Source organism: Hemitrygon akajei, chromosome 5, assembly GCF_048418815.1.
Source record: "Hemitrygon akajei chromosome 5, sHemAka1.3, whole genome shotgun sequence".
NCBI lineage: Eukaryota > Metazoa > Chordata > Chondrichthyes > Myliobatiformes > Dasyatidae > Hemitrygon > Hemitrygon akajei.
In genome coordinates this window covers 64,252,671-64,280,660 of record NC_133128.1, presented here as the reverse complement: position 1 = coordinate 64,280,660, position 27,990 = coordinate 64,252,671, and the positions used below count along the sequence as shown (strand labels likewise).

The following is a 27,990-nucleotide window of genomic DNA, read 5'->3' as shown; positions in this document are numbered from 1 at the left end:
CAACCCAATCTCAAGCTGCCTTTCACCTCCAAGGTGAGATACACACCCTGTCTATAAGTGTCTTTCTGAGATCTTAGAAATCCTTTATCATTCACTAATAATTGTATGACACATCCACCCAATGATGTTTAATGAATATACACTGTGTACAATAAAGGAGGAATGCCATTTCTCCCCATATCAGTAAGATTTGCATATTCACCCAGTAAGATTAATGAGGCTCACACACCCAACTTACAAACCGACTAGATGACTGTTCTTCTGCATTCCTGTCATATCTATTGCCCCACTTTCACCTGTTAATAAGTTGAACAAAATAACAGCACTACACTATTAGTCTCAAAGCAAAATGGCCCATCACATTAGAGAATCACACCCCACAATTGATCATCCTCTCTCCTCGACGTTGCTCAAAACCCAACAACATTCCTCCAAATCCTGTTTGCCTTTCTCTGTTTGGTTCTCAGTTATATTTCTGATGTTATACATAATGTCTTGACGTTATCCCCTCTCATACTTACTACATTTTCCTTCTGAAATTCTGTTCTTACTCCATCTCAATTGATTCAGAGACTTGGCCTTTGATTCCATTTTTACATCTTTGTCAAGATGTACTTCACATGCACTTTTAATCCAGGTATTTCCCATCATTGGTCTGTCATTTTCCAATTAACTAATCCAGATCTCTTATCTGATATGACACAATTAAATAGGAACAATTATGTAAATTTGAAATGTTTACTTTAATTAAGTAGTTTTGAGTGACATAATATACTGATGTGGGCTGCATTCCTATCAAAATGCAGTGAAGAAGGGAAAAGCCACATCATGGGCAACCAAAATACTAAGAAAGTTGAGGAGAGAGGAAATCTCATTGCTAAACTTTCATAATATCAGAAACGTGGGTCTATAGCTAAAGTTTTCCTCTTGGTCAGTCATTCCTGTCAGCTAGTGGCTATCACAGGAGGTATTACTGTAGGTATTTAGTTGCAGAATGGTGTGACTCAGGATTTGTATAGAACATTGAACACAGAACATTCTAGACCCTTTAGCACAGGATGTTATGGTGACCTTTTAACCTACTCTAAGATCAATATTTCCTTTAACTCCAATATAGCCCTCCAGTTTTCTTTCATTCATGTGCTAATAATCTTTTAAATGTTGTTAATATATCAGACTCTACCCACTACACCTGGCAAACATTCCATGCACCTACAATTTTCGGTCTAGAACAGTTACCTCTAACATACTACCTATACTTTCCTCCAATCACTTTAAAATTATGTCCCTTCATATTAGCCATTTCTGCCCCAGAAAAAAAAAAGACTCTGGCTCTCCCCTCGATCTACGCCCCTTATCACTTTGTACATCATTCCTATTTAGCTCACTCAACCTATCCTCATAAGACACACTCTCCAAGAGAAACCTGGCACATCTCCTCTGCATCCTCTCTAAAGCTTCCGCATCCTTCCTATAATGATGTGACCAGAAATGAACACCATACTCAAAGTACGGTCCAGAATTCCAAGGTTATCCCTATTATCCGCCTTGAACAAAGGAATAAGATTTACCTCCGCCCAATCTTCTGGTGTTACACTTGTGGACAGTGAGGACGCAGAGATCCTCGCCAAAGGCACAGAAATTTCTTCCCTTGCTTCCCACAGGAGATATCCTGTCAGACCGTGGGGACCTATCTATCCTATTGTCTATCAAACATTCCAACATATCCTCTTTCTTAATGTGACATGCTCAGGCACTTCAGCCTTTTTTTTTACACTGTTCTCACATTTGGTCAATGTCCCTCTCATTGGTGAATACTGAAGTAAAAAATTCTTTAAGGACCTCCTGTACATCCTCTGATTCCAGGCACATGTTTCCTCTTCTTTTGCTGATTGGTTGTACCCTCACACTGATCGTCCTCATGTTCTTTGTGGATGTGTAGAATATCTTGGGGTCTTCCTTCTCATGTCCCCTTCTCATTTTCGCAAGTCCATTTTTAAGCTCTTTTCTTGTAACTCTCATGAGCCCTATCTGAGCCTTGCTTCCTAAAACTTGAGTATGCTTAGCTTCTTTAAATTTTTTCCAGAGGTAGGCTCTGAATACTGTTGTACATAGAGACGTGACATGTCTATGTTGAAAATGCAAACATATAGAATGACAGTTATAGTTATAACCATTTATTAAATTGCTGCTTATGCTCACAGTGAAGACCACCCTTTGTCATATCAGTGCGTCATTCCACTTGAGGTAAGATAACTTCTAACTCTGTTATGGTTCATCTTTTGATTTTGGTTAAAGTCCAAATGACATTTTTTCAGATATACTGTGTTCTGACTTTGCACTTTCATTTAAGACATGCCGTTGCATCAAGTTTAAAGCTGGATTTTGTTCATCACTAGGTGAAGTGCAAATTTACGTTCACTCTTGATTCTGCCCTATTCAAAATATGGTGGAAATCTGTTTGTTAGGATTAGTGAGAAAACTTTGTTTTAACTAAAATAATTCAGAAGATCACCCAGATACAGTACAGGATTGAGAAAAAGCAAGTGTAATAAAAGTCAGCAAAATGATTCTGGCCAACTGACAGATAATCTTGTCTGTGCCCATTAATGCTGCATTTCTCAGGTTAAGTAGGCTATTTAAATGGAGCAGAGGAAATAAAACCCACTGCATTTACAGTCATCTATTCTACATTTTATTATTTGGCACATCTAAAATAAAAACATGCATAGAAGAAATACATCAGTCAGAACCAATAAGAACATTCTAAAAATTCCTGAAGAAATGCTTAAAATTCTTGCTTCAATGCATATATCCTTTAAGTCACATTTTAATTATGATTCATTTATATTAGATTCCTACTTATCAGAACCATATCTTTTCAGGGGGAATGTATTATTTGTTGAGTAGCAGCAAAGCACAAAGATCTAATAAAAGCAATATCTGTCATGTCATCTGCAGAAATTCTCTGATGAGTCAGCAATAGTTGGCCCTATAAAGGGAGGGCAAGAGAAAAGAGATCACACAGAAAGTGGTGGATGAGTGGAATGCACTGCCAGCGACGGTGGTGGAGGCGGACACAACAGGGTCTTTTAAGAGGCTCTTAGATAGGTACATAGAGCTTAGAAAAATAGAGGGCTATATGGTAGGGAAATTCTAGGCAGTTTTTAGAGCAGATAACATAGTCAGCACAACATTGTGGGCCAAAGGGCCTGTAATGTGCTGTAGATTTCTATGTTCTTGTTCTAAATAGTTTGCTAGATTATTAGTTTTCAGAGGATGGACTTGGATCTGAGATTCTAATTTTGACTTTGTATTACCCTTCAACAAACTTTCTTCTGACAAAATATACACTTATAAAAATTGATTTCACAATGCTATAAATTTATCTCTCTTCAAATTACTCTAGAATCAAATGTTTTTCAATTAATTTAAAACATTTCTTATGAAGTTGGATTTACAAATTTTACCATCAACATGCAAAGATTAATGGGAAGATAAATTATGAAGGTAAACTTGCACAAAATATTAAAAAAAACAAATTGCTAAAGTTTAAAAAAAATAATTATATGAAGTATGAAAGTGTGGCTAAGGTGAATGTAGGCCCTTGGAAGGTGAGAAAGTGGAATTAATACTGCGTGATGGGGAAATAGCCGAGTCTTGAACAAATATTTTGTATCAGTCTTCACGATGGAGGACACATCTCACATACCAAAGAGAGATGCAATGAGTGTGATGAGAGGTGAAGACCATGATACAATCACTGTCACTAAAGAGATAATGATAAGCAAACTATTATAGTTAAAGGCAGACAAATCTTTTGGTCCTGATGCGATGTATCCCAGGATACTGAATGAAATGGTGGTATTATAGCGTGCTTGTGATAATTTAGCAAAATTCTCTGGATTCTGGGCAGGTCCTGGTTGATTTGGAACACAACAAATATCATGCCATTGTTTAAAAAAGGTTGTAGACAAAAGGTAGGGAACTATAGGCCAGTTAGCTTAACATTTATAATTGGAAAAGATGCTTGAAGCTTTCATTAAGGAGGAAATCTTAAGACTTTAGAATAGAATGGTTCTATCAGGTAGACGCAGGAATGGTCCTGTTTGACAAAATTTCTGGAGTTCTGTGAAGATATAATAAGGTGCCACATAAAAGACCTATCAATAAGATAAGGACACATGGAATTGGGGGTAATGTACAAGTATGGATGGAGGATTGGTTTACCAACGAAGGCAGAGAATTGCGAATAATGGGTGTTTTGCTGGCTGGCATCAGTGGTGATTGGAGTGCCATGGGGTCAATGCTGTGCTCACAATATGTTTACAATATAGATTAACAATTTGGAAGAGTATAGTATCTATGGCTTGCTGATCACACAAATTTAAGTGGAAAATTAGATTGTGAAGAGGATGTAGAGGGTCTACAGAGAGATATATAGAGAGGTTAAGTTACTGGGCAAGGATCTGGCAGAAGGACTACAATGGTGGTAAATACTAGGTCATCAACTTTGGAAGGAAAAATAATAAGATCAGACTAATACTTAAATGGTGAAAGATTGAGGATGCTGTTATGTAGAGGGACATTGGAATGCCTGTGCATGATTTGCAAAAGGCTAGTTTGCAGGTGCAACAGGTTATTAAGAAAGCAAATGGAGTGTTGGCATTCAATGCTGGAGTGTCTGAATTTAAAAGCAGGAAGTTCACATTGCAATTGTACAGGGTACTAGTGAGGCTGCACCTGGAGAACTGCATGCATTTCTGCTGTCCTTACTTGAGAAAAGACATACTGGCTCTGGAGTGGTGCAGGGAGTTTCAGCAGGTTAATTCTGAAGACAAGAGGGTTAGCCTATGAGAAGACACTGAGCCACCTGGAACAAACTTGCTACAATTGAGAAGAATGAGAGAGGATCTTATAGAATCGTATAAAATTATGAATGGGGGAGATAAGATAGAGGCAGTAAAGTTGTTTCTACCTGTAAGTGAGACTAGAACTTGGAGACATAGCCTCAAGATTTGGGCAATTAGATTTAGATTGGAGATGATGAGAAACTGATCTTCCCAGAGAGTAGTAAATCTATGGAATTCTCTACCCAGGGAATCAATAGAGACTAAAATGATGACAATTGTGTTGGGAGCAGTGAGTCCCAGCTCGTGGCTCATCCACTTTTTAAACCTATGTACATATACTGAATAATTGTGAATGTCTTTGCTACTCACATTTATTCAAGATGTGTCAGAAATTCAGTATATATAAAATAAGCTACATAATTTAGAACAGATTAAGAGTAGAAACAGGCCTCCACGGGCCTAAAACAATCAAAACAATTGAACTAATTTAATGAAAAGTAATAAAATGTTTCTCCTGACTGTAAGTTTCTTCCATTGAATTCACTGGGTGCACTATAGTTACATTAGACAGATTTGGTAGAGGTGTAACAGACAGATTTCCCACTCCAGCAGCTAAGAAACTAGTGGAGGTTTGTACTGTCCCGTTGTACTCTGTGTGGAGTCCACAGGTTCACTGTATGTCTCCTGCAGCCAGTACACTTCTACGCGGGAGGTTGTGTTCCAGCCTCCTTCTGGAAGTTGCCCAATTATGGCATATTTACAGTACATACATCACATAAATGGTCCCATTTTGTATGAAAGGGAGAGGAAGAGAACATGCATTTTGATGGTGGGCTAAACAAAAAAAAATCACGGCGATAACTCAAGCTGACATTACTATGTTTATAGCTTAGCATAATCATAGAAATTGCTTGTCATTTTGCGCATACCAAATGATTTTGCATTCAAGCGAAATGATGATGAGAACTCATGTTTGATGGATTACGGGTCATGATTGATCACTAGGAATGTCCTATAACTATATTACATTTGATTGCTTTGAAGACTAATACATCGTAACCTTGTTGATGAACATTGCCAGCAGAATGTTGAATCATTTCCCTTTCCATAAAAAAAGACAAGAAAAAAAACTTGCCAGAAGTCATCCAGAATACATTTTGTTTTTACAATCCAGTTGTCCATTAGCCAGACGTGTCTAACATTTGCAGCTGATTATTCCAGAGTACAGTAAAGTACTGATGACTAGAGTTCACAGTGACAGCAATGAAGGCTTGATGAAGCTACAACAGAACACCTGAATAATTTAAACTGGCCTTTTAGCAGCATTGGCTTGGTCATTGGCATTCAAGAAGTGAAATATGAATTTCATTACTTAAAACCTCCAGTGCTGTGCTGACACAGAAAAAGAAGACAAATTAGACATGTCATTCTGTAGATCTTTGCAATCCAGAGCTTTCATTAAATTGGAGTCTGTTGAGTGTTTCCTTTATAACATTAAACTATATTGGTTCAATAAAGTAGCAGAGCCTGACACTTTGTCTTTTAAGTGGACAGTCATAAGACTTTGCTATTCTTAATTTTACTTGTGTTCATCTGCTGAGAATTCTTGGTTAAAGGTATGCCCATGAGTGAAACCATAATTAATATTTAATAGATGCTGCTTTGAAATTGCCAAATTAATTTTTGTTCAGTTCAAACTTCCAGTGTAAAAAACAGTTGTTCTAACAATTCTAAACTAAATGCCTACTTAGTTAACATATTGAACAAATTGTCTGTTTAAATTGCCAAAAGTGCTGTATTAGTGTAATTAATTAACCTGTTTACAGTCCATGGAAAAGCTTTTTAAGCCCTCTATTATACATAGATTTAAATGGGTATTGGTGTAAAGCTGAACCAAGCTGACAGAGAATACAAGAATGGAAAATTTACAAAGTCAAAACTAAATGCTGAAGGTTCAAACTAAAATGAGATCTCAAAATGCAGGAATTCATTCCTGACAAGCTGTTTTACACCACCGTAGGGCAATTTGCACTTTGTGCGCAACTTCAAAGAATCCAACACTCCTTTCTTTCAGTGGCTGCACAGGTGAATTCCTACTGTAAAAAATAGTTTCAGGCATTCTTCATGTTCAGACACCACCTCTAATGATCAAAATTCAAGAAAACTATAACAAACTGCTCTGCCTCTGTGACGCGTTGTGGATGAATGTGATAAAATTCCGAAATGCGCAAGGAGATTAATTATCCTGTTCAGTTGACGTATTGTACAAATTACAACAAGATCACCAGTTTAACAGCTCATCATTGTGTTGCATCAGAACTATTACATGGTCATATCAGAAGCCAAATACAACTTAAAACTCCAGAAGAAGACACAAAACGATACTTCAAAACAAAAGTCACAGATGCAAACTTAATTAATAGAATAAGCAGAGGAGATTAAGCACTTACCTGTAACTGCCAGCTCTGTTGTTCTTCTTACCAGAAAGCTCCCAAACTTGAGTTCACATGTGTAATTTCCAACATCATCTTCTGTAACTTCACGAATCAGAAGATTGTCCCCCTTTTGGACAACAGATGGTCGCCAGGCCATTGACTTGCATTCCTGTTTAAATACCATGCTATACTATAGTATGTATTGGTGCTGCCTCTTAATAATTTTCATTTTTAACAAAACACCAGTCAAAAACAAAATAAATTACTTTTGGTACAAAATTATAGATACCATCTTACCTTATACCATACTACAGGCTCACTGTCTGGGAGGATGAAATCGTCAGTGTCTGGGCATGTAATCTCCTTGCTTTTACTGAGTTCAGCTTTCTCAAAGTATTTCATTTTTGTGTTGTAGCAAAGTCCTGTGTCATTTTCAGCTACAATCAGTGACATTGAAACCTTCATACAGTATGTGGCATTTCTAGAAGGGAGACAAACAAAGAAAGCAATTTAAAATCTGTGCATTCTGTCATTGAAATGACATTTAAACATTGCTTCAGTGAAGCTCCGATCAGATCATAAACAGATTTGCAGTAAAATGTGTTAATTGCTTGCATCTTGTATAAAATAAGTAGCAACTAGCTGCTGTTCAATGAATAGCATTTTCAGCTGAAGATTTTACCACAGCAGATTGATTTGCTGGTTAATCTGCTAGTTAGTGTCTGTTTGAAATTTAACTTTACACTTGTAGGTCTCAATCAAGTAGGTTGTCATTGACATTAAGCTGTCAATCCACTCTGCCAGGGTACATCACGTGAAGCTTGAAAGCATTTCCAAGAACAGTGATTGTGCCCCTTGTATTGTGCAGGGGTAGTTATTGGCCAGCCCATGCCACACACTCATCAGGAGTCCCAACTTGGAGTTGGGAAGGAATTCTTCTTCTCACTTTGCTTTGACGATTTTAACTGATTGATGTTTCAAAATATTTCCAAAGCACTGTACTTGTGAAACAATAAAACAAAACAAAAAATGGAGTCAAAGAGTCATAAAACAGGCCCTTCAGCCCATCTAGTACATGCCAAAAAATTAATCTACCTAGCTCCATTGAACAGCAATTGAACCATAGTCCTCCACAACCCTCCCATTCATGTACTTGTCCAAATAGACAATAGACAGTAGGTACAGGAGTAGGCCATTCAGCCCTTCTAGCCAGCACCGCCATTCACTGTGATCATGGCTGATCATACACAATCAGTACCCCGTTCCTGCCCTCTCCCCATATCCCTTGACCCCGCTATCTATGAGCTCTATCTAACTCTCTCTTGAATGCATCCAGAGACTTGGCCTCCACTGCCTTCTGGGGCAGAGCATTCCACATATCCACCACTCTCTGGGTGAAAAAGTTTTTCCGCATCTCTGTTCTAAATGGCCTACCCCTTATTCTTAAACTGTGGCCTCTGGTTCTGGACTCACCCATCAGCGGGAACATGTTTCCTGCCTCCAGTGTGTCCAATCCCTTAATAATCTTATATGTTTCAATCAGATCCCCTCTCATCCTTCTAAATTCTTCTTAAATGTTGAAACCAAACCTGCATCTACCACTTCCACTGGGATCTTGTTCCACCCTCTCAACACTGTAAGTGAAGATGCTCCCCCCCACCCATGTTCCCTCTAAATGTTTCACCTTTCACCCTTAACCCATGACCTCTAGTTCTAGACTCACCCAACCTCAGTGGAAAAAGCATTGCACTTATCCGATCTGTACCCCTCAAATTTTCTAAATCTCTATCAAATCTTCCTTCATTCTTTCACACTCTAGGAATAAAATTATAACCTATTCAATCTTTCCTTACAGCTCAGGTCCTCAAGTCCTGGTATCATCCTTGTAAATTTTTTCTGCACTTTTTCAATCTCATCAACAACTTTCCTGTAGGTAGGTGACTAAACTGCACGTTACTTCAAATTAAGGCTCACCAGCATCTCATACAACTTCAACATAACATCCCAACTCCTGTACACAATACTTCAATTTATGAAGACAAATGTGCCAACAACTTTCTTTATGACCCTATCCACCTGTGACATCACATTCCAGGAATTATGTATCTCTATTCCCAGGTCCCTCTGTTCAATCAGTGCACTTTCACTCACCATGTATGTCCCATCTTGGTTGTGTGCTCCCAAAGTGCAATACCTCACACATGTCTGCATGAAATTCCATCTGGTATTTTTCAGCCCATTTTCCCAGCTGGTCTAGATTCCACTGCAAGCTTTAATACTCTTTCTCACTGTCCACTTCTCTCACAATCTTGAAGTCATCTATAAATTTGTTGATCCAGTTTACCACATTATCATCCAGATCGTTGATATAGATGATAAACAATAATGGACCCAGCACCGATCCCTGCGGCAGTCCACCAGTCACAGGCGTCCAGTCAGAGAGGCAACCATCTACTAACACTCACTGGCTTCTTCCGTGAGGTCAATGTCTAATTCAAATTACTACCTCAACTTGAATGCCAAACAACTGAACCTTCTTGATCAATCTCCCTTGTTGAACCTTGTCAAAGTCCCTTCTAAAGTCCATGTAAACACCATCCACTGCTTTGCCTTCATCAACTTTCCTGACAACTTCCTCAAAACCTCTATAATTAAATAGACACAATCTACCACACCTAAGGCCATGTTGACTATCCCTAACCAGTCCCTAATTGTCTAAGTACCTACGTATCCAGTTCCTCAGTACACTTTCCATTAAATTTCCCACTACTGAAATCAGGATCACCAGCCTATACTTTCCTGGCTTATTCTTAGCACCTCTCTTAAACAACATTAGCTATTCTTCAATGCTCCAGCACCTCACCCATGGCTAGGTTTTTAAAAAATATCTCCGCTGAGACCCCCTGCAATTTCCATGCTACCCTTCCACAGGGTCCAAGGGAACACCTTGTCAGGTCCTGGGGATTTATCCACCCTAATTTTCCTCAAGACAACAAACACTTCCTCTGCTGTAATCTGTATACAGTTCATGACCTCATTTCCACTGACAGTGAATCCGTCTTTCAAGTAATTATTTAAGATCACCCCGATCTCTTTCAGCTCCATGCATAGATGACCACTCTGATCTTCCAGACACCAATTTTATCCCTTGCTATTCTTTTGCTCTTAATGTATCTGTATAAGCCATTAGGATTCTCCTTCACCTTGTCTGCTAGAGCAACCTCATACCTTCTTTTATCCTTCCTGATTTCCTTAAGTGTTCTCCTGCATTTTATATACTCCTAAAGTACCTCAACTGCTCATTACTGCCTATACCTGCTATGCATCTCCTTTTTTTTCTTAAGCAGGGCCTCAATATCTCTTGAGAAACAAGATTCCCTGTTATTCTTGCCTTTTACTCTGACAGGAATATGTAAACTCTGCACTCTCAAAATTTCACTTTTGAAGGCCTCCCACTTACCAAATGCATCTTTGCCAGAAAACAACCCTTCCCAATCCACACTGCCAAATCCTTTCTGATACCATCAAAATTGGCCTTTTTTCAATTTAGGATTTCAACCAGAGGACCAGACCTATCCTTCTCCATAATGTTACGCCTGTGCCCCAACTCTGAGGGGCCGAAGGGTACAAAGTAGCCCCCTCCTTTTTGAGAATCGCAAGATTGCTATTAATTCAGGTCAGGAGACCCAGGAAATGAGAGAGAGACGCAGAATCCACAGGGGGTTTGGAATGCCCTGGCCCCTCAACGATACAAAGCCACGGGAAACGGCCATTGTCTCTTGGAGACAGAATTGTGTATTGACGCCCTCAAGGCCCTCAAGGAATGAGCAACGTGGGATGGCATCCCAACCTGATTGACATCTGAGACCCCGTGAGTAAGGATAAAAGCAGGTCTGGGGAACACATCCTTTAGACACACCAGGGAAATGCTAGAAATCCCGTGACAGCATAATACCGACAGCCGGTGGAAAGCCCACGTGGGTCCTTTTCCATTTGCCTCAGAATTGGTGGGGCTGACCACGGAAGACAGCTTAGCTAAAAGGAAAATGACACCAACGACATTTCGAAGGATCAACATCATAGAAAGGAAAACGGGCAAGTTCTAAACTCCGTCTCTCTCTCCAACCAAAAGCTGCAGCTTGAATGAACTTGAGTGACTTTTATATTTCCATCGGACAATACATTATCCCCTAGACAACGATAGAGCTATTTCTTATTGATTATTATTATACCCGCGCTTTTAGATTTAGTATTGACGACGTATATTATCTGTATGTTTGCATTGATATTATTTTTGTGTATTTTTATCAATAAATACTGTTAAAAATAGTACCATCAGACTTCAACGGACCTCTCTATCTTTGCTGGTAAGTGACCCAGTTACGGGGTACGTAACAACTTGGGGTTCTCGTCTCAAGATTTGACACCAAATTGGGAGGCCAGTGAATCGGGCTTGTAAGTCCAAACTTGGATCTGGTATGCGGGTAGCCAGATGGGAAACCAGCAAAGATGGACGTGGATGAATTTATAGAAAACCCGACTCTGGAGGCGCTAGAGGTGGCCACCAAATCGGACTTGATAAATATGGCGAAGGGGCTAAACCTCGCAGAGGTGAGGTTGTCAATGAAAAAGCGGGAGGTGCGAAGGGCCATAACTCAGTATTATATTGAGAAGAATGTGTTTGCAGCTGAGGTATTGGAAAATATCCCTGAAAAGGTACCAGCTAGTGGGACGGCTCAGTTAGAGTTGGAGAAATTAAGGTTGGAACATGAAATTAAATTAAAGCAGCTGGAAGCAGCTGAGAAGGAGAAAGAAAGGGCTGAGAAAGAAAAGGAAAGAGCCGAGAGAAAGAAAGGGCCGACAAGCAAAGGGAGCATGCGCTCCAGCTAAAGGAGTTGGAGGTGAAAAGGGAGCAGGAAAGAGCTGAAAAAGAGCAGGACAGGGCTGAGAAACAAAGAGAGCATGAAATGCAGTTAAAACAGCTGGAAGCAGCTGAGAAAGAGAGGGAGAGAGCAGAGAAGGAGAGAGAGTATGAGGAGGCAGAGAAACAAAGGCAACATGACTTGGATATGGAAAAGTTAAGGCAAGAGCGAAGAGCTCAAGGGTCAGACCGAGAGGAGTGGTTTAATGTTAGTCGGGAGTTGAGGTTAGTACCTCAGATCGAGGAGACGGATGTTGATAGTAATTTCTTGCTTTTTGAAAAGGTGGCAGTGAATCAGAAGTGGCCCAAAGAGCAGTGGGTGGCGCTGTTACAAAGTGTGTTAAAAGGGAAGGCACAACGAGCATATGCGGTGTTGTCCATGGAGGAGGAAGAGGTGGAGAATTATGCCAAAGTAAAGGAGGCCATTCTCCGGACTTACGAACTGGTACCTGAGGCGTATAGACAAAAATTCAGAAATTTAAAGAAAGGGTGGAATCAGACGTATACCGAGTTTGCCTATGAGAAGGGTGTGCTCTTGGACCATTGGTGTACAGCAGAAATAGTGGACGAGGATTATTGGCATCTCAGGGAGTTAATTCTGATTGAGGAATTTAAAGGTTGTTTTTCGGAGGATATCCGGATGTATCTGAATGAGAAGCCGAATAAGTCCATCTCAGAATTTGCTAGGTTCACAGATGAATATGCCCTAACCCACAAGACAAAGTTTTCCTCGAATAAAAGTTCCCAGAGAGACCGTGGGAATGATCGAGAAAGCCCACCGGCTGAGGCAGAGGTCCCGCCGGGAGCTAGTGGTAAGATTGAGGGGGAAAGGCAAGATGGCCAGAGATTTCCGGGCTTGACCTGTTTTAATTGTGGAAAGGGGGGACATATTGCATCTAGGTGCTTTGCTCCGAGGAAGGAGACAGGAAAAGGGAAAGCAACAGTCCCTATAGGATGTGCCGTGGTGATCAGTAAATCGACAAGAGAGCCCTGGGTAGACAGGGTACGAGAAGGGTCTGAGACTTGTATGTCAAACGGAACCGTGTCTGTGCGAGAGGGAGACCCACCAGTTCCCGTGCGAATCTGGAGAGACACGGGAGCTGAACTGTCATTGATTAGCAGTAAGGTACTGGATTTTGGTCGCAAGGGAATGGTAGCTGTGAAAGGAATAGGAAAAGGGACGGAAACAGTGCCCTTGCATAGGATCATTATGAATTGTGAGCTAGTCTCTGGACCAGTTGAAATGGGGGTGCGATCAGAATTCCCGAGAACTGACGCGGACGTCCTTCTGGGTAATGATTTAGCCGGTGGTAAGGTTTGGTCAGCAATGAAGCTGACGAGACAGCCGGTGGAGGTCCCGCCACTAGATTTCAAGATCTATCCCGCATGCACGATCACTCGCAGCATGTCGAGAAAGGCAGCTGGGACAGAGAGCAGTTTAAATCCGGCCAGTATCGATTTGGCCGAGACGTTTTTACCGACCCTGTACCACGAGGGTTTAGAGGGTGGTAAAACTAAGAGTAGTAAAGTGAAAGAGAGTAAGGGAGAGGAGGTAGACCTTCCCTTAGCGAGGAGAAAAGTTCTAGAGGCAGGAAATAATGATGAGAAACAGATAGAGCTGTTAAAAGGTCCAGAGTTGGACATGGATGATCTGTCTGGTTTGGCAGACCTGTTTGAAGAAGTTGAAAATTCTAAAGGTGTTCCCGATAATGAAATGAGGGCAGTCCTAGATGAAAAGGGTGCCCTTACCTTGAAGAAGTCTGCTGGGTTGGCAGATGAGGTTGTTTCAGCCCGTGGGGTTGAGTTTACTCTGGAAGGGAGTTGCCCAGAGAGTAGCTGGGAGGATCAGGGGAAGTTAGAATTTGAACCGGGTACAGGTATTGAAAGCCTGGAAGAGGCAAATGTCCCGTTTGAGTGTGTCCAAGATGTGGATGCACGTGGTACTGAACCTAGTAATGGAGCTCAGAAAAAGTCTGAGGTATTTGATTTAGTTGAAAAGGAATGCAGTCCTTGTGGGTCAGATGGACTTGGTTCAGTGAAGAAAGGGTTAACCTTGGTAATAGTGGGAAGTGAGAGTTCCCAGGTGTTTGTGCTCGAAGGTGTGTTAAAAGTTAGTAAAGAGATCAAAGGTGGTGAGGTGAATATTATTATTGAAGGAAAAGGGAAATGTGTAGTTCCCAAATTGAATGAAGAAAATTTAAAGGCTGGACTGATATCAGAAGCAGCAACCAGGCTACAGAGACAATGGCTTGGTACCACAAAGCCTGTGAATCAATTACAGGTTGAGTTGGAAGGTAAAGGGGCCCCACACGCTATTGTTATTCCAGAGTGTGGTGTGAAAGGGCAGAATTTGAAATGCTGTTTGAACAAAGAATTTAAACTGAAAACTAATAGCCTGAAGGGTCCTGAAGAGAAAACTAGCAACTTCCGTAAAATTAAAGAATTGTGTGGAGATTCGGAAGATGGTCTAACTTTGGAACACATTGTTGATAAATTAACTCCTTTGAAAGGAACGGGCAAAAGCCTATTTCGCCAGGGTAAAAGAGGCGAGGGTTAATGGGACGCCATTTTTAAATAGCAGAAGCCGGTTTTAAGGGATTTCGACAAAGCATGTGAATAATAAAGACAACCCCCCCCCCCCCCATGGAAGCTTGACTGTTAAGTTTGAAAGAAACAGAAAGACTAGTATTTTGCATGAACTTTTGTAGTAGACACGTAAGCTAAGATCACAACTCTTTAGTTTTTGTTTGCTGAAGGAAAGAAAAATAAAGAAATAAAAAAATAGGTGGTTATTAAATTGAAGTCTGATGCTACAAGACTTTAGTAAGGTACAAGATGTTAAGATATTAAAGGAAGTGACAACATAATCGTTAACTGTTTAGATGCTGAATTGAATGTACAACTGTATTACTCTGTAGTTAAAAAAAATCTTTTGTATTGTGTTAGATTCTAAAATCCTGTAAGACTCTGTATTACTTCGTTTTTTACCGATGGTAAAAACGCGTTGAAGGAAGGGGATGTTACGCCTGTGCCCCAGCTCTGAGGGGCTGAAGGGTAAAAAGTAGCCCCCTCCTTTTTGAGAATCGCGAGATCGTTATTAATTCAGGTCAGGAGACCCAGGAAATGAGAGAGAGACACAGAATCCACAGGGGGTTTGGAATGTCCTGGCCCCTCAATGATACAAAGCCACAGGAAACAGCCATTGTCTCTTGGAGACGGAATTGTGTATTGAGCACTGTGCTATTCATCGACACCCTCAAGGAATGAGCAACGTGGGCTGGTTGGGGGGATGGCATCATCCCAACCTGATTGACATCTGAGACCCCGTGAGTAAGGATAAAAGCAGGTCTGGGGAACACATCCTTTAGACACACCAGGAGAAACGCTAGAAATCCCATGACAGCATAATACCGACAGCCGGTGGAAAGCCCACGTGCGTCCTTTTCCATTTGCCTCGGAATTGGTGGGGCTGACCACGGAAGACGGCTTAGCTAAAAGAAAAGGACACCGACGACATTTCGAAAGATCGACATCATAGAAAGGAAAACGGGCAAGTTCTAAACTCTGTCTCTCTCTCCAACCAAAAGCTGCAGCTTGAATGAACTTGAGTGACTTTTATATTTCCATCGGACAATACATTATCCCCTAGACAACGATAGAGCTATTTCTTATTGATTATTATTATACCTGCACTTTTAGATTTAGTATTGATGACGTATATTATCTGTATGTTTGCATTGATATTATTTTTGTGTATTTTTATCAACAAATACTGTTAAAAATAGTACCATCAGACTTCAACGGACCTCTCTATTTTTGCTGGTAAGTGACCCAGTTACCAATAAATATACTGAAACGAATGACATCATGATCACAAGATGTTCTCTGACACAAAGCTCTACCTCATTCCCCAGTAGCAGATCTAGTTTGGCATTCTTTCCAGCTTGGACCTCTATGTACTGATTATAGAAACTTTCCTGAACACACCTGATAAATTTTATCCCATCCACCCTTTTTACAGTGTGGGAGTCCAAGTCAATACGTGGAAAGTTAATCTATTATCAGCGGTGTGCAGTCTCTCTACAAACTGAGACTGAAGGGTTATCTATAATATAATCCTATTAAAGCGGTCATCCTTTGCTTATTCCTCACTTCCACCCATACAGCATCAGTAGATGAGCTCTCCAGTCTGTCTTGTCTGAGCACAGCCGTGACATTTTCAAATAAAGCAACTTTTTACAGTTTTTGAATGTCACTATAAAGAACTACTTAAGGAATTTTGCAAAGCCTAGACAATGTTAAGATGAAGTGAAGTTCTTCCCGAGCCTGACTGTCAGGGGATGCTTGGATATTCCAGAGGCAGGTTCTCACTGCTACACCAGCTGAGACCTGCTCATGCATTGTCACTTGACTCCAGCAATGAGAAATCCGTGACAATTTGACCCACAGGTATTACCTCTGTAGAGAAACTTCAATAATCAAATGTCTCTATTGTTGCCCAAATCCAAATACTTTTCTTAATTCCCAACACTTTTAAAATGTTTTTCTGTGAATTTGGAGTTGGTTGACTGGTCATTAATTTCTATGTTCATGACAAACTCTCTCAGGTGCTCCATCAATGCCTCTTCTATAACTCCAGTCCCTATATACCTCTATCCCCCACCAGGAAGGTCTCCAAGCTCTCTGTTTCTTCCTGGATTCCAGACCCGGCCAGTCACCTTCTACCACCACTCTTCTCCGCCTTGCGGAATTAGTCCTCGCCCTTAACAATTTCTCCTTTGGCTCCTCCCACTTCCTCCAAACTAAAGGTGTAGCCATGGGCACCCGCATGGGTCCCAACTACGCCTGCCTTTTTGTCAGCCATGTGGAGCAATCTATGTTCCAACCCTATCTGTCCTCCTCTTTTCTTACGCTATATCGACGACTGCATCGGCGCTGCTTCCTGCACATATGCTGAGCTCATCAACTTCATTAACTTCGCCTCCAACTTTCACCCTGCCCTCAAATTCACCTGGTCTATTTCTGACACCTTCCTCCCCTTTCTAGATCTTTCTGTTTCTATCTCTGGAGACAGCCTATCCACCGATGTCTACTACAAACCTACTGACTCTCACAGCTACCTAGACTATTCCTCCTCCCACCCTGTCTCCCACAAAAATGCTATTCTTTTCTCTCAATTCCTCCGCCTCCGCTGCATGTGCTCTCAGGATGAGGCCTTTCATTCTAGGACAAAGGAGATGTCTTCCTTTTTTAAAGAAAGGGCTTCCCTTCGTCCACTATCAACTCTGCCCTCCATCGCGTCTCCCGTATTTCACGCACCTCTGCCATCACCCCATCCCCCGCCAGGCCACCAGGGATAGAGTCCCCCTGGTCCTCACCTATCACCCTACCAGCCTACAGATCCAACATATAGTCCTCTGTAACTTCCGCCACCTCCTACAGGATCCCACCACCAGACACATCTTTGCCTCCCCCCCCCCCCCACTCTCGGCTTTCTGCAGGGATCGCTCCCTACGCGACTCCCTTGTCCATTCATCCCCTCCCCATCCCTCCCCACGGACCTCCCTCCGGGCACTCAACCCTGCAAACGGAAGAAGTGCTACACCGGCCCCCACACTTCACCTGCAAGTCAGCCGGGGTGATATACTGTATCCGGTGCTCCCGATGTGGCCATTTATACATTGGGGAGACCCACCACAGACAAGGAGACCGTTTTGCCAAACAACGGCGCTCAGTCCTCCAGCAGTGGCGGGATCTCCCTGTAACCACACACTTCAATTCCACAGACCACTCCCACTCCGACATGTCTGTCCATGGCCTTCTCTACCGTCAAGATGAGGCCACACGCAGGTTGATGGAGCAATACCTTATCTCCCGCCTAGGTAGCCTCCTACCTGCCGGCATGAACATTCAACTCACAGACCTCCGTTGATACCCCTACCTTCCCCTTACCCCATCCCTATGTATAATTTTAGTCTGGTTCTCTTTCTCTCTCTTTCCCCCCTCACTATAATCTCCCCCCAGCCCTACCTTTCTTTCTCTCTTATTTCCCATAATTCTTCACCTTCCCCCAGCCCATTTCCCTCCAGCCTATCACTTCCCAGCTCTCTACTTCATCCCTCCCCCATTTTTTATCCCCCCTCGACCATCCCATGTTACTTCACTCCTGATGAAGGGTTTCGGCCCGAAACGTCATCACTACCTCCTTCCATAGATGCTGTCTGGCCTGCTGAGTTCTGCCAGCATTTTGTGTTTTTATTCTCTTCTATAACTTCCTCTTTTACTGCTGTGGGATTCTCTCTTGGCAAAAGTTACACCTCATGACTCAGTCACCAATCTTACAAGTTGCCGTAAGACCATAAGACATAGGAACAGATTGAGGCTATTTGGCTCACTGAGTTTACTCTGCTATCCCCTTATGGCTGATTTATTATCCCTCTCAATGCCATTCTCCTCGGTTCTCTCTTTCACCTTTGACACTAATCAAGAACCTATCAACTCCTGCTTTAAATATATCCAACAACTTTCTCTCTACAGTCGTCTATAGCAATTAATAAAATAGATTTACACCCCCCGCCCCCCGGCTAAATAGCTAAATAAATTCTTCCTCATCTCTGTTCTTAAAGGGAGGTCTTTATATCCTGGGGCTGTGCCCTATGGTGCTAGACTCCCCCTCTATTGGAACCATACTCTCTATATCCACTATCATTATTTAATAGTTTTCAGTGAGATCCCCCGCTTCATTTTTTCAAACTCCAGCAACTACAGAGCCATCAAACACTCCTCATACATTAACCCTTTCATTCCCAGGATCATTCCCATGAAACTCCTCTGGACCCTTTCCATACCAGCGTGTCCTTTCTCTGATAAGTCACCCAAAACCCCTCACAATACTCTGATCTGATCAATGTTTTATAGAGCCTCAGCATTATATCCTTGATTTTATATTCGAGCCCTCTTGAAATGAAAGTTAGTGTTGCATTTGCCTTCCTTACCACAGACTCAAACTGCAATTCACCCTTATTACCTTCTAAAATATTTTTTACCAGTCTTCTCAAGACAACCTCATCTGCATGGGCTGTTTTCAGAACTAAAATGATATGGACAGATGGCAGGAACCTTAGGCTAACAGACCATGTTGTTTCTTCAAATTAGGTTGGAGTCTTGGTTATGTCAACAATATGCTTCCTGAGCATGGACAATATTGCTCCTCAAGATGCTGGCTATATACTAGTTAGAATAACAATGGTCTTAAACCTTCAATGTTTTCTTGTGCTAAAAATCTGTGTGTAGCAAAATGCTTTCTGATGCTGGAAAGGCAATATCCATCACAAGAAGAAATAACCAGGTTTGTAAAACGCATTAACTTGTAAAACTCGGTCGCTGTTGGTGATGAACAAGGTTGTAGCATGTTTTGGACTTGTCTCTTAATGCAGGATTCTGCAGTGCTGATTGCCACTGTTATTAATATGCTTATCATTGTGCCCTATTGTAGCAAAATGGTGCATAGAAGCTAGGGAAAGTACATGCATAAATTACTGAAGGCTTCAATTCAACAAGGCTTGATTGTTATTCCCTCTGTTGACTGTTCACTCTTAACAGTAGTTTTAAGTAATCTCTTAGGACAGAGCAGACTATTTGTCCTATCATGTTGGCTTCATGTAAAACAATCCCACAAATCCCAGCACCCATCAGATTTCCTTGTAATTTATTCTCAGTCATATGCCCATCAGCTCCTCAGAGTTCTTGGGATTCACTTACACTGCAGCTAGTTTACAACAACCAATTAATCCACAAGCACATGTTTGGGACATAGGAACAAACTGCAGCATGAGGGTAACCCATATGGTCACAGGGAAACTGAAGAACTCCATACTGATTGCATAAGGCCATGATTGAACTCATGTGAAGCAATAGCACCAAATGCATCACTTTATTAAAATATTTATAGATAGTAATGTTAATATTCATGATATTAAATTGGTTTTGTAATAGAACATGAACTGACCAATATTTACATGATTTATTTACAAGGAACACCATATTGAATCATTATTTTAAATGGCATTGTCAATGCAGTAAAACTTTTGGTTGTAAACTTTATAATCACAATATCTGCGCTAAAAAATTCATAATATATTCAGTCATTTTATATATTCGAAGTTCAAAGTAAAGTTTTTTCTTAAACAAAGTACATATGTCACCATATACAACCATGAGATCAGTTTTCTTGTTGGCATACTCAAAAAATCTACCTGATAAAACTATATTAGAATCAGTGAAAGACTTCCCAACTAGGCCATTCAATAGAAGATAACAAACTGCAAATACAAAAAGAACCAATAAAATCAAAAAAATAAGCAATAAATATCAAGAGTAGATGTGCTCAATATTTGGGAAGGCTGTACCCATGATAGACTGGGCCGTATTCACCACTTTTTGAAGAATTTTCCGTGTAAGGGCATTGGGGTTTCCATATCAGATTGTGATGCAGCCAGTTTATATACTCCCTTCTACATATCTATGGAAGTTTGTCATAGTTTTAGATATTACGCCAAATCTCCACCAATTCCTAAGTAGAGGCGCTGCCATGCTTTCTTCATAATTGCACCTATGTGCTGGGCCCAGGACACTTCCTCCAAAATAATAACACCTAGGAATTTCAAGTTGGTAATCCTCTCCACCTCTGATCCTCCAATGAGGACTGGCTTGTGGAACTCTAGTTTACTTCATCTTAAGTCTATAATCAATATCTTGATAATGCTGATTTTCAATCCCCCTTCTGCATGCCGAAAGATCACCATCTTCGATTCTGCCAATGACAGTGGTGTCATCAGCAAGCTTGAATATGGCATTGGAGTTGTGCTTAGCCACACAGTCATGAATACAAAGTGAGTAGAGCAGGGGATTAAGCGCACAGCCTTGTGGTGCACCTGTGCTGAAAGAGTTCATGGAGGAGATGATGCTGCCAATGTGAACTAACTGGGTTGACAAGTGAGGAAATTCGAGGATTCAATAGCACAAGAAGGTATTGAGGCCAAGGAATTGGAGCTTATCGATTAGTTTTGGAGGGGGGGGGCGATGGTATTGAATGTCGAGCAGTAGTCCATAAAACGCATCCTGATGTATGCACCTTTGCTGACCAGTTATTCCGGGGTTGAATGAAGAGCAAATCAGACAGCATCTGCTGTGAACCTGTTGCTCTGGTAGGTTAATTGGAGTCACTTCTCTGGCAGGAGTTGATATGGTTCTTCAATAACCTCTCAAAAGAGTTCATCATTGTGGATGTAAGAGCTACTGGGTGATAGCCCATGAGGCGGGTCACCATGCTCTTCTTGGATACTGGTATAATTGAAGGCTGTTTGAAGCAGATGGGTATCACACACTACCAAAGCGAGGTTAAAAATCTCAATGAGTACACAGCACAGGTCACTAGTACAGGCTGGATGCTTTTCAGAGGAACATTACTAAAAAAAGGTTGCATCTCTTGTAACTTTCTTGGTCATCAGACATGAATGCCTTGGATCAGACTCTCAGCAGATTTCAGAATGCTAGTGTGAATATCAGTTGAAAAGACTTCGTAAAATAGTCCTGAAATCACACAGCATATCAACAAGTGTGACAATCAGTTATTAACCAAACACTTCGGTTCCACACATTTGCAAGACTTGTTAAGTCTCAGTAGACATGTGAAGGTTGGTCTTCAACAACGTCTTTCAAGGTCCTCCCAAATTATCTTTATTTCACCTTTGAATTGTAGTTGGGCAAAAACTGATGATTAGCTGGAATTAGAGAATGCAATAGTTTATTCAAATCTCATCAAATATGGAATGCTAGCCAACTCTGCTTCAGGATAACTTTGATTTAGCCATATTATGAGCAAAAATGATTTACTGCCTGCAAAATTGTGTGTGGCAGGGATTAGTTTTACAACAGGTTTTTCTATTAACTTCCATTCCTGTTATTCTGCTAATATGAATATCAAGCAAACACAGCTCAAGCCAAACATGCTCTCCTCTAGTACAGTAACACTTGAAGAATCTGGCATACTTAGGATTGTGGTAGTGCCAGATCAACAGATTTTCTAGGCTACTGTATGTTACTTCAATGAATATCAAATCAAAAACTTGCCATTCATGTAGTTTTGCTTTTTACACGGTGGGTTAATACATTTTCCAGTGAACGCAGTTAGCTTAAAGAAGCTGAAAACACACAAGTACTCCAGACCGTGGCTCCAGCTGCAAACCACGCATATTCCTGACCGCATTCCTCGGTCCACTCCCCAGACTCCTAGCTGCATAACTTGCTTGCACTCCGGACTCTTGCCTTCATCAGTGGCTTTTGGAGGGATGAGTGCTCCATTACCATGTGAAGTTTCTTGAGTACTCTGGTTTTCTCAACCATACCAAAGATATGAGACTTGTAAGAATAATAACTATGGTACATTACCCCTGGTGTTATTGGCTGGTGGAAGAACCAGGTTGTGCTTGACAGAGTCATCTGTGAATGCAAGTCCATTGCTCCCAGAACATGGCAACATGACTAGATGGGATGGATAGAAAAGCAGGCATATGGGTCACTGGCCTTCATCAGTCAGTGTGTTAACTATGAAAGTCAGGGAGCCATATTGCAGTTACATCAAACTGGTGACTAATCACCATTCGTTTACTGAGTTGCTGTGGAATCCAAACTCCACCACGTGTTGAAAATACATGTTCCCTACGGATAACATTCAACTGCGTTTCTCTCTTATATTGAATCCATTTTTAACTCTCTTCCATCTATGTCCACCTTTCCTCTTTGCTGCTTTTCTAATTTCATTATTTTAATCCAACCTGTTTGTTTTCCTCTTTCAACATACGAGTGGGTGTTGTTCTGTGTGACAAAGGGAATACAGTTTGTTTTAACCATCCAGGTCCAGGAACTAGATCCTAGTTAATGACAGTACTGCTCTTAACTCCTGCTTCAATGGTATGGGTTAGACTCAAACTCACTCAAAAGAGCACAGTTAAAATGCCACACTCCGCACCATTTCCCACATGTAGTCCCTGGAGCATGATTACCCATTCAATAAATACAGCTGATATTGAACATTTAAAACTAAAACAGAAAATACTTTCCACACAGTGGAGCTAACAATTGATGGGTGAAACAGGTGTCATTTAAAAGACTACTGAAATTCATCCTGAAAAGCCTGAGCACAGAGTTTGAAAATGTTCTTCCTCTCTGCACAGGAATTAAGTGTGACACAGTGGTACAGCCGGTTGCCAGAATGCTGGATTCAATGCTGACCTCAGGTCCTGTCAGTGCATATTCTCAATGTGGCAACATGTGTTTCCTCAGATGCCCTAATGTCCTTCCACAACCCAAAGATTTATGGGCTGGCTGGTTAATTGGCCACTCTAAACTATTCCCAGTGTGTAGGTGAATGGCAGAATCTAGGATGAGATTATAGAGACAATAAAGAATGGGATTTATGGAAGGATGTAGGGGGGGGGGTGCTTTGGAGTTCTAACGTCTTCTGTCATTCATTCTTTAGGCTTTTTTTCTGTTTCATGGATGTCTGCGAAGAGTAAGAATTCCAGGTGGTTTATTGTATGCATTCTCTGATATTAAATTGATCCATCAAACCATATAATTAGATGAGAGATGGTCAGCATGGTCAGTGGGCAGAAAGGCAGTATGTCTCCATGACTATCACCTTGGCACCAACTGTTTATTCCACAGCATTCTAATCATCCAGATCCCTGCTTAATAACTCTCATGTGTAATTCAATAGGGAAGCTGCTGGACAGGTTCCAACTGCCCTGATACTGAGATGCTGGCTGACAACATTATTTCATTGCTCATATTCAACAAACATAAAATAATGATTATCCTTCTGTCAATGACAACTATGTAGAGAGTTCACTCCTCCCAAACACCCACAATTTTTCAGAACTCCAAAAACAGCTTCTCTACATCTGCTTCAGAGCATCTCTGCCCTTAAAGAATTGCACATGATCAACTTCACAAAGCATTTCTTTTACTTCAGATGAAAGATTTTTTACAGCAACCTGAACAATTCCTTAGTTCTTTATGCCTTCCTCACTTAGCTTTAGTTCAGAGGGATACTTAGCAATGAATTGACCCAGCACATGCTCCAGCTTACTGTCTTTGCACCGTATCACTTCACCTAGTGTTGGCCTTATTGAATATGAACTTTACCTACCAGTGAACTGACATACTATGAGCTTCAGTAAGAAGCAGCTAAATATAATAGTGGAACCAATTAATTTTGGCTTTGACTTGAAGCAGCAGTATTGACTAATCCATCAGCCATTTTTCTGCTCCATGATTGACTGGCATTATACATGTCACGGATAAATCGGTTATCGAATGATAGATATATAGACTGACAGAGAGTGTGATGGATAGAGACAGAGACAAACACGTACAATCAGATAGTGAGATAGATTGTTAGATAGAGCAATCAATACAGCGATTGGCAAACCAAATCAGAGGAAACAGCTAGGTAACTAAACAGGGTGATAGATAAGTGACTGCATTAAGGAAGAAAACCTAATAAATTCTAATAAATATTCAATGTGTAATTCGAAAGGTCATTGCATGTTATAAACTACTGAATTCACTAATTGTAAGAACTGTTAACTTAATAAATATTTTGCACCTCAAGAAATTCATAAGAGCAATATAGCAAATCTGCTCCCAGACATCCCCTTAAGGGTATCTTGGGAAGGGGAAAAGAGAGGGTGAAATAGAGTCATGTCTATTATTTTTATGTGAACATTGAGCCAACAAAAAAAGGTAGGGCAATGTGAAGTGAAGAATGGAATTGTATATTTATTTTCCTATTCTAATGACACTGTAAATGAGATACCATAATGTGCAGTAAAATTTATTTGATTTCAAGAATAAGTATGATAGAAACAGAAGAACATGAAGGAAATCAGTTCCTTCCTGGAAAGGGAGCTGCTAACCACAAGTCCTGACCTACACATTAAGGTTCAATCATTGCTCTACACACCCATGCAATAGCTTTTAAATTCAGTTCAACAGGAGTAAAATGTCTGAAGATTGGTGGTGCATGTAATGTCCTGGAGCCACGTTTCTGCCAGAATGAACACACAGCAGTTCATCTCCTGCAGCTGCAAATGAAGGTGTTCTGCTTTGTAACTCAAGAGATTAAACTAATTCAAAGGAAGATACGGGAGTCTGAAGTATGAGTCTAACTTTGTGTTTACCTTTAAGTGAGGCATAGACATGTCACATGGTAATGTGACTTTGCATACAATTCACATATTTATACATATAACCTATAATTAAATGAATAAGAATACTTAATCAACTATTATATGAGGGGTGATTGATAAGTTTGTGGCCTAAGGTAGGAGTCAATTTTAGAAAACCTAGCACATTTATTTTTCAACATAGTCCTCTCCTAAGTTAATAACTCATCTCCTTCCACTTTAGGCCATGAACTTATCAATCACCCCTGATTAACTGATGAGTTATTAACTTCAAACTTTCTGCATAATCACTCAAAGAGCTGACCTGCATGTGCACGTAAAGAGAGCTGTAGAACTCATCTCCTTCTACCTTAGGCCACGAACTTATCAATCACCCCTGCTGTGGACACTTTCTGGAGCTCCAAGATCTGTATGCTCCATGACCGCTGAACTAAGTGTGTAAATGTAGGAGGGGACTATGTTGAAAAATAAATGTGCTAGGTTTTCTAAAGCTGACTCCTTCTACCTTAGGCCACAAACTTATCAATCACCCCTCGTATATACACAAGATTACTCGAATATTAAATGCACAACATTCCTCCCTGCTTAGCTGTAAACTCCAACTCAATAGAGAATTCATCTCAACTATATATACAGTGTACCATATGACACAAACACTACATGCAAGGAGGAAATTAGGAAGCTTTTGGCTTAGTGTTAGTGTAGTGTGTTCTGCCGGCATTGCTTCAGAGCATTCTTTAGACTCTAAACAAACCTTTTCGCCAAGCCATTTTTGTTCCTGGGTGATACAATGCTAATGTATTTTAACACCATAAGATATAGGAGCAAAATTAGGTTATTTGGCCCATTGAATCTTCTCTGCCATTTCATCATGGCTGATCCAATTTTCCTCTCACCCCCAATCTCCTGCTTTCTACCTGTATCCCTTCATGACCTGACCAAATAAGAATCTACCTTTGCCTTAAATATACATAGAAAGTTGGCCTCCACAGCTGCCTGTGGCAAAGTATTCCAAAGATTCACCACTCTCAGGCTCCAGAAATTCCTCCTCAACGATAGTCATTGGGGATTCCATAGTGAAGGGAACAAACAGGAGGTTCTGTCAGCCTGATAGAGATACCCACATGGTGTATTGCCTCCCAGGTGTCAGGGTATGGGATGTCTCAGATCGGGTGCAGAGTATTCTGAAGGGAGAGGGTGAAAAGCCAGAATTCTTGGTACACGTTGGTACCAATAACATAAGTAGAAAAAGGGTGGAGTTCCTGAAGAGAGAATTCAGGGAGTTGGGTAGGAAGCTGAAAAGCAGGACCTCCAGGGTAGTAATCTCAGGATTGCTGCCTGTGCCACATGCTAATGAGTGCAAGAATAGCATGATCAAGCATATTAATACGTGGCTGAGAGACTGGTGTAGGGGGCAGGGCTTTGGGTTTCTGGATTATAGGGGCATCTTCTAGAGGTGGTACGACCTGAACAAAAAGGACAGGTTACACCTGAACACAAAAGGGTCCAATATCTTAGCAGGCAGGTTTAATAGAGCTGTTAGGGAGGGTTTAAACTAATTTGGCAGGAATTGGGAACTGGAGTGATAGGGCTGAGGAAGGGGAAAAACAGAAATAAATCAAAGATAGTGTGCAACATAGATGATAGAAAGGACAGGCAGGAGATGAGGCATAACACAGTCAATGGGATGAGTTACAGGGCAATAGAAGCGTGGTGCAGTTAAAATAGAAATACTGGACTGAAAGTGTTGTGTTTGAATGCACGCAGCATAAGAAATAAAATGGACGATCTTGAAATTCAGCTACAGATTGGCAAGTATGACGTTGTGGCCATCTCTGAAACTTGGATAAAGGATGGCTGCCATTGGGAGCTGAACGTCCAAAGATATACGGTGTACGGAAAGATAGGTTAGTAGGCAGAGGAGGTGGTGTGGCCCTGTGCATAAGAAATGATATTAAATCATTTGAAAGGGATGACATAGGATCAAAAGGTGTAGAGTCTCTGCGAATTGACTGAAGAAATGTCAAGGGTTAAAGGACCCTAATGGCAGTTGTATACAGGCCTCCAAATAGCAGTCGGGATGTGGATTACAAATTACAGCAGGAGATAGAAAAGGTGTGTCAGAAGGGCAATGTCATGATAATTGTTGGGGATTTTAACATGCAAGTGGATTGGCAAAACCAGGTCAGTACTGGACTTCAAGAGAGAGAATTTGTAGAATGTCTAAGAGATGGCTTTTTAGACAGCTTGTTGTTGAGCCCACGAGAGGATCGGCTGTGCTGGATTGGATGTTGGGCAATGATCTGGAGTTGATTAGAGAGCTTAAGGTTAGGGAACCCTTATGGAACAGTGATCACAATATGATCAAGTTCACTTTAAAATTTGAGAGGGAGAAACTAAATTCCAATGTGTCAGTATTTCAGTGGAATAAAGGAAATTACAATGGCATGAGAGGGGAACTGGCCAAGGTTGACTGGAAAGGGACACTAGCAGGAAGGACAGCTGAGCATAATGGCTGGAGTTTCTGCAAA

General features: G+C 41.0%; 1 protein-coding gene across 2 annotated transcripts in view; it reads right to left on the bottom strand.

The window, feature by feature from the left end:
* The window catches only part of LOC140727831 (interleukin-1 receptor accessory protein-like 1), a 1,400,327-nt gene that overhangs the window by 664,547 nt on the left and 707,790 nt on the right, over window positions 1-27,990 (bottom strand). For both annotated transcript variants that reach the window (XM_073045632.1, XM_073045631.1), the window contains exons 4-5: window positions 7,586-7,769; window positions 7,304-7,457 (exon numbers count right to left, since the gene is read on the bottom strand). In XM_073045632.1, coding sequence (XP_072901733.1) covers window positions 7,304-7,457; window positions 7,586-7,769 — 338 coding nt within the window. The remainder of the gene's footprint in view (window positions 1-7,303; window positions 7,458-7,585; window positions 7,770-27,990) is intronic.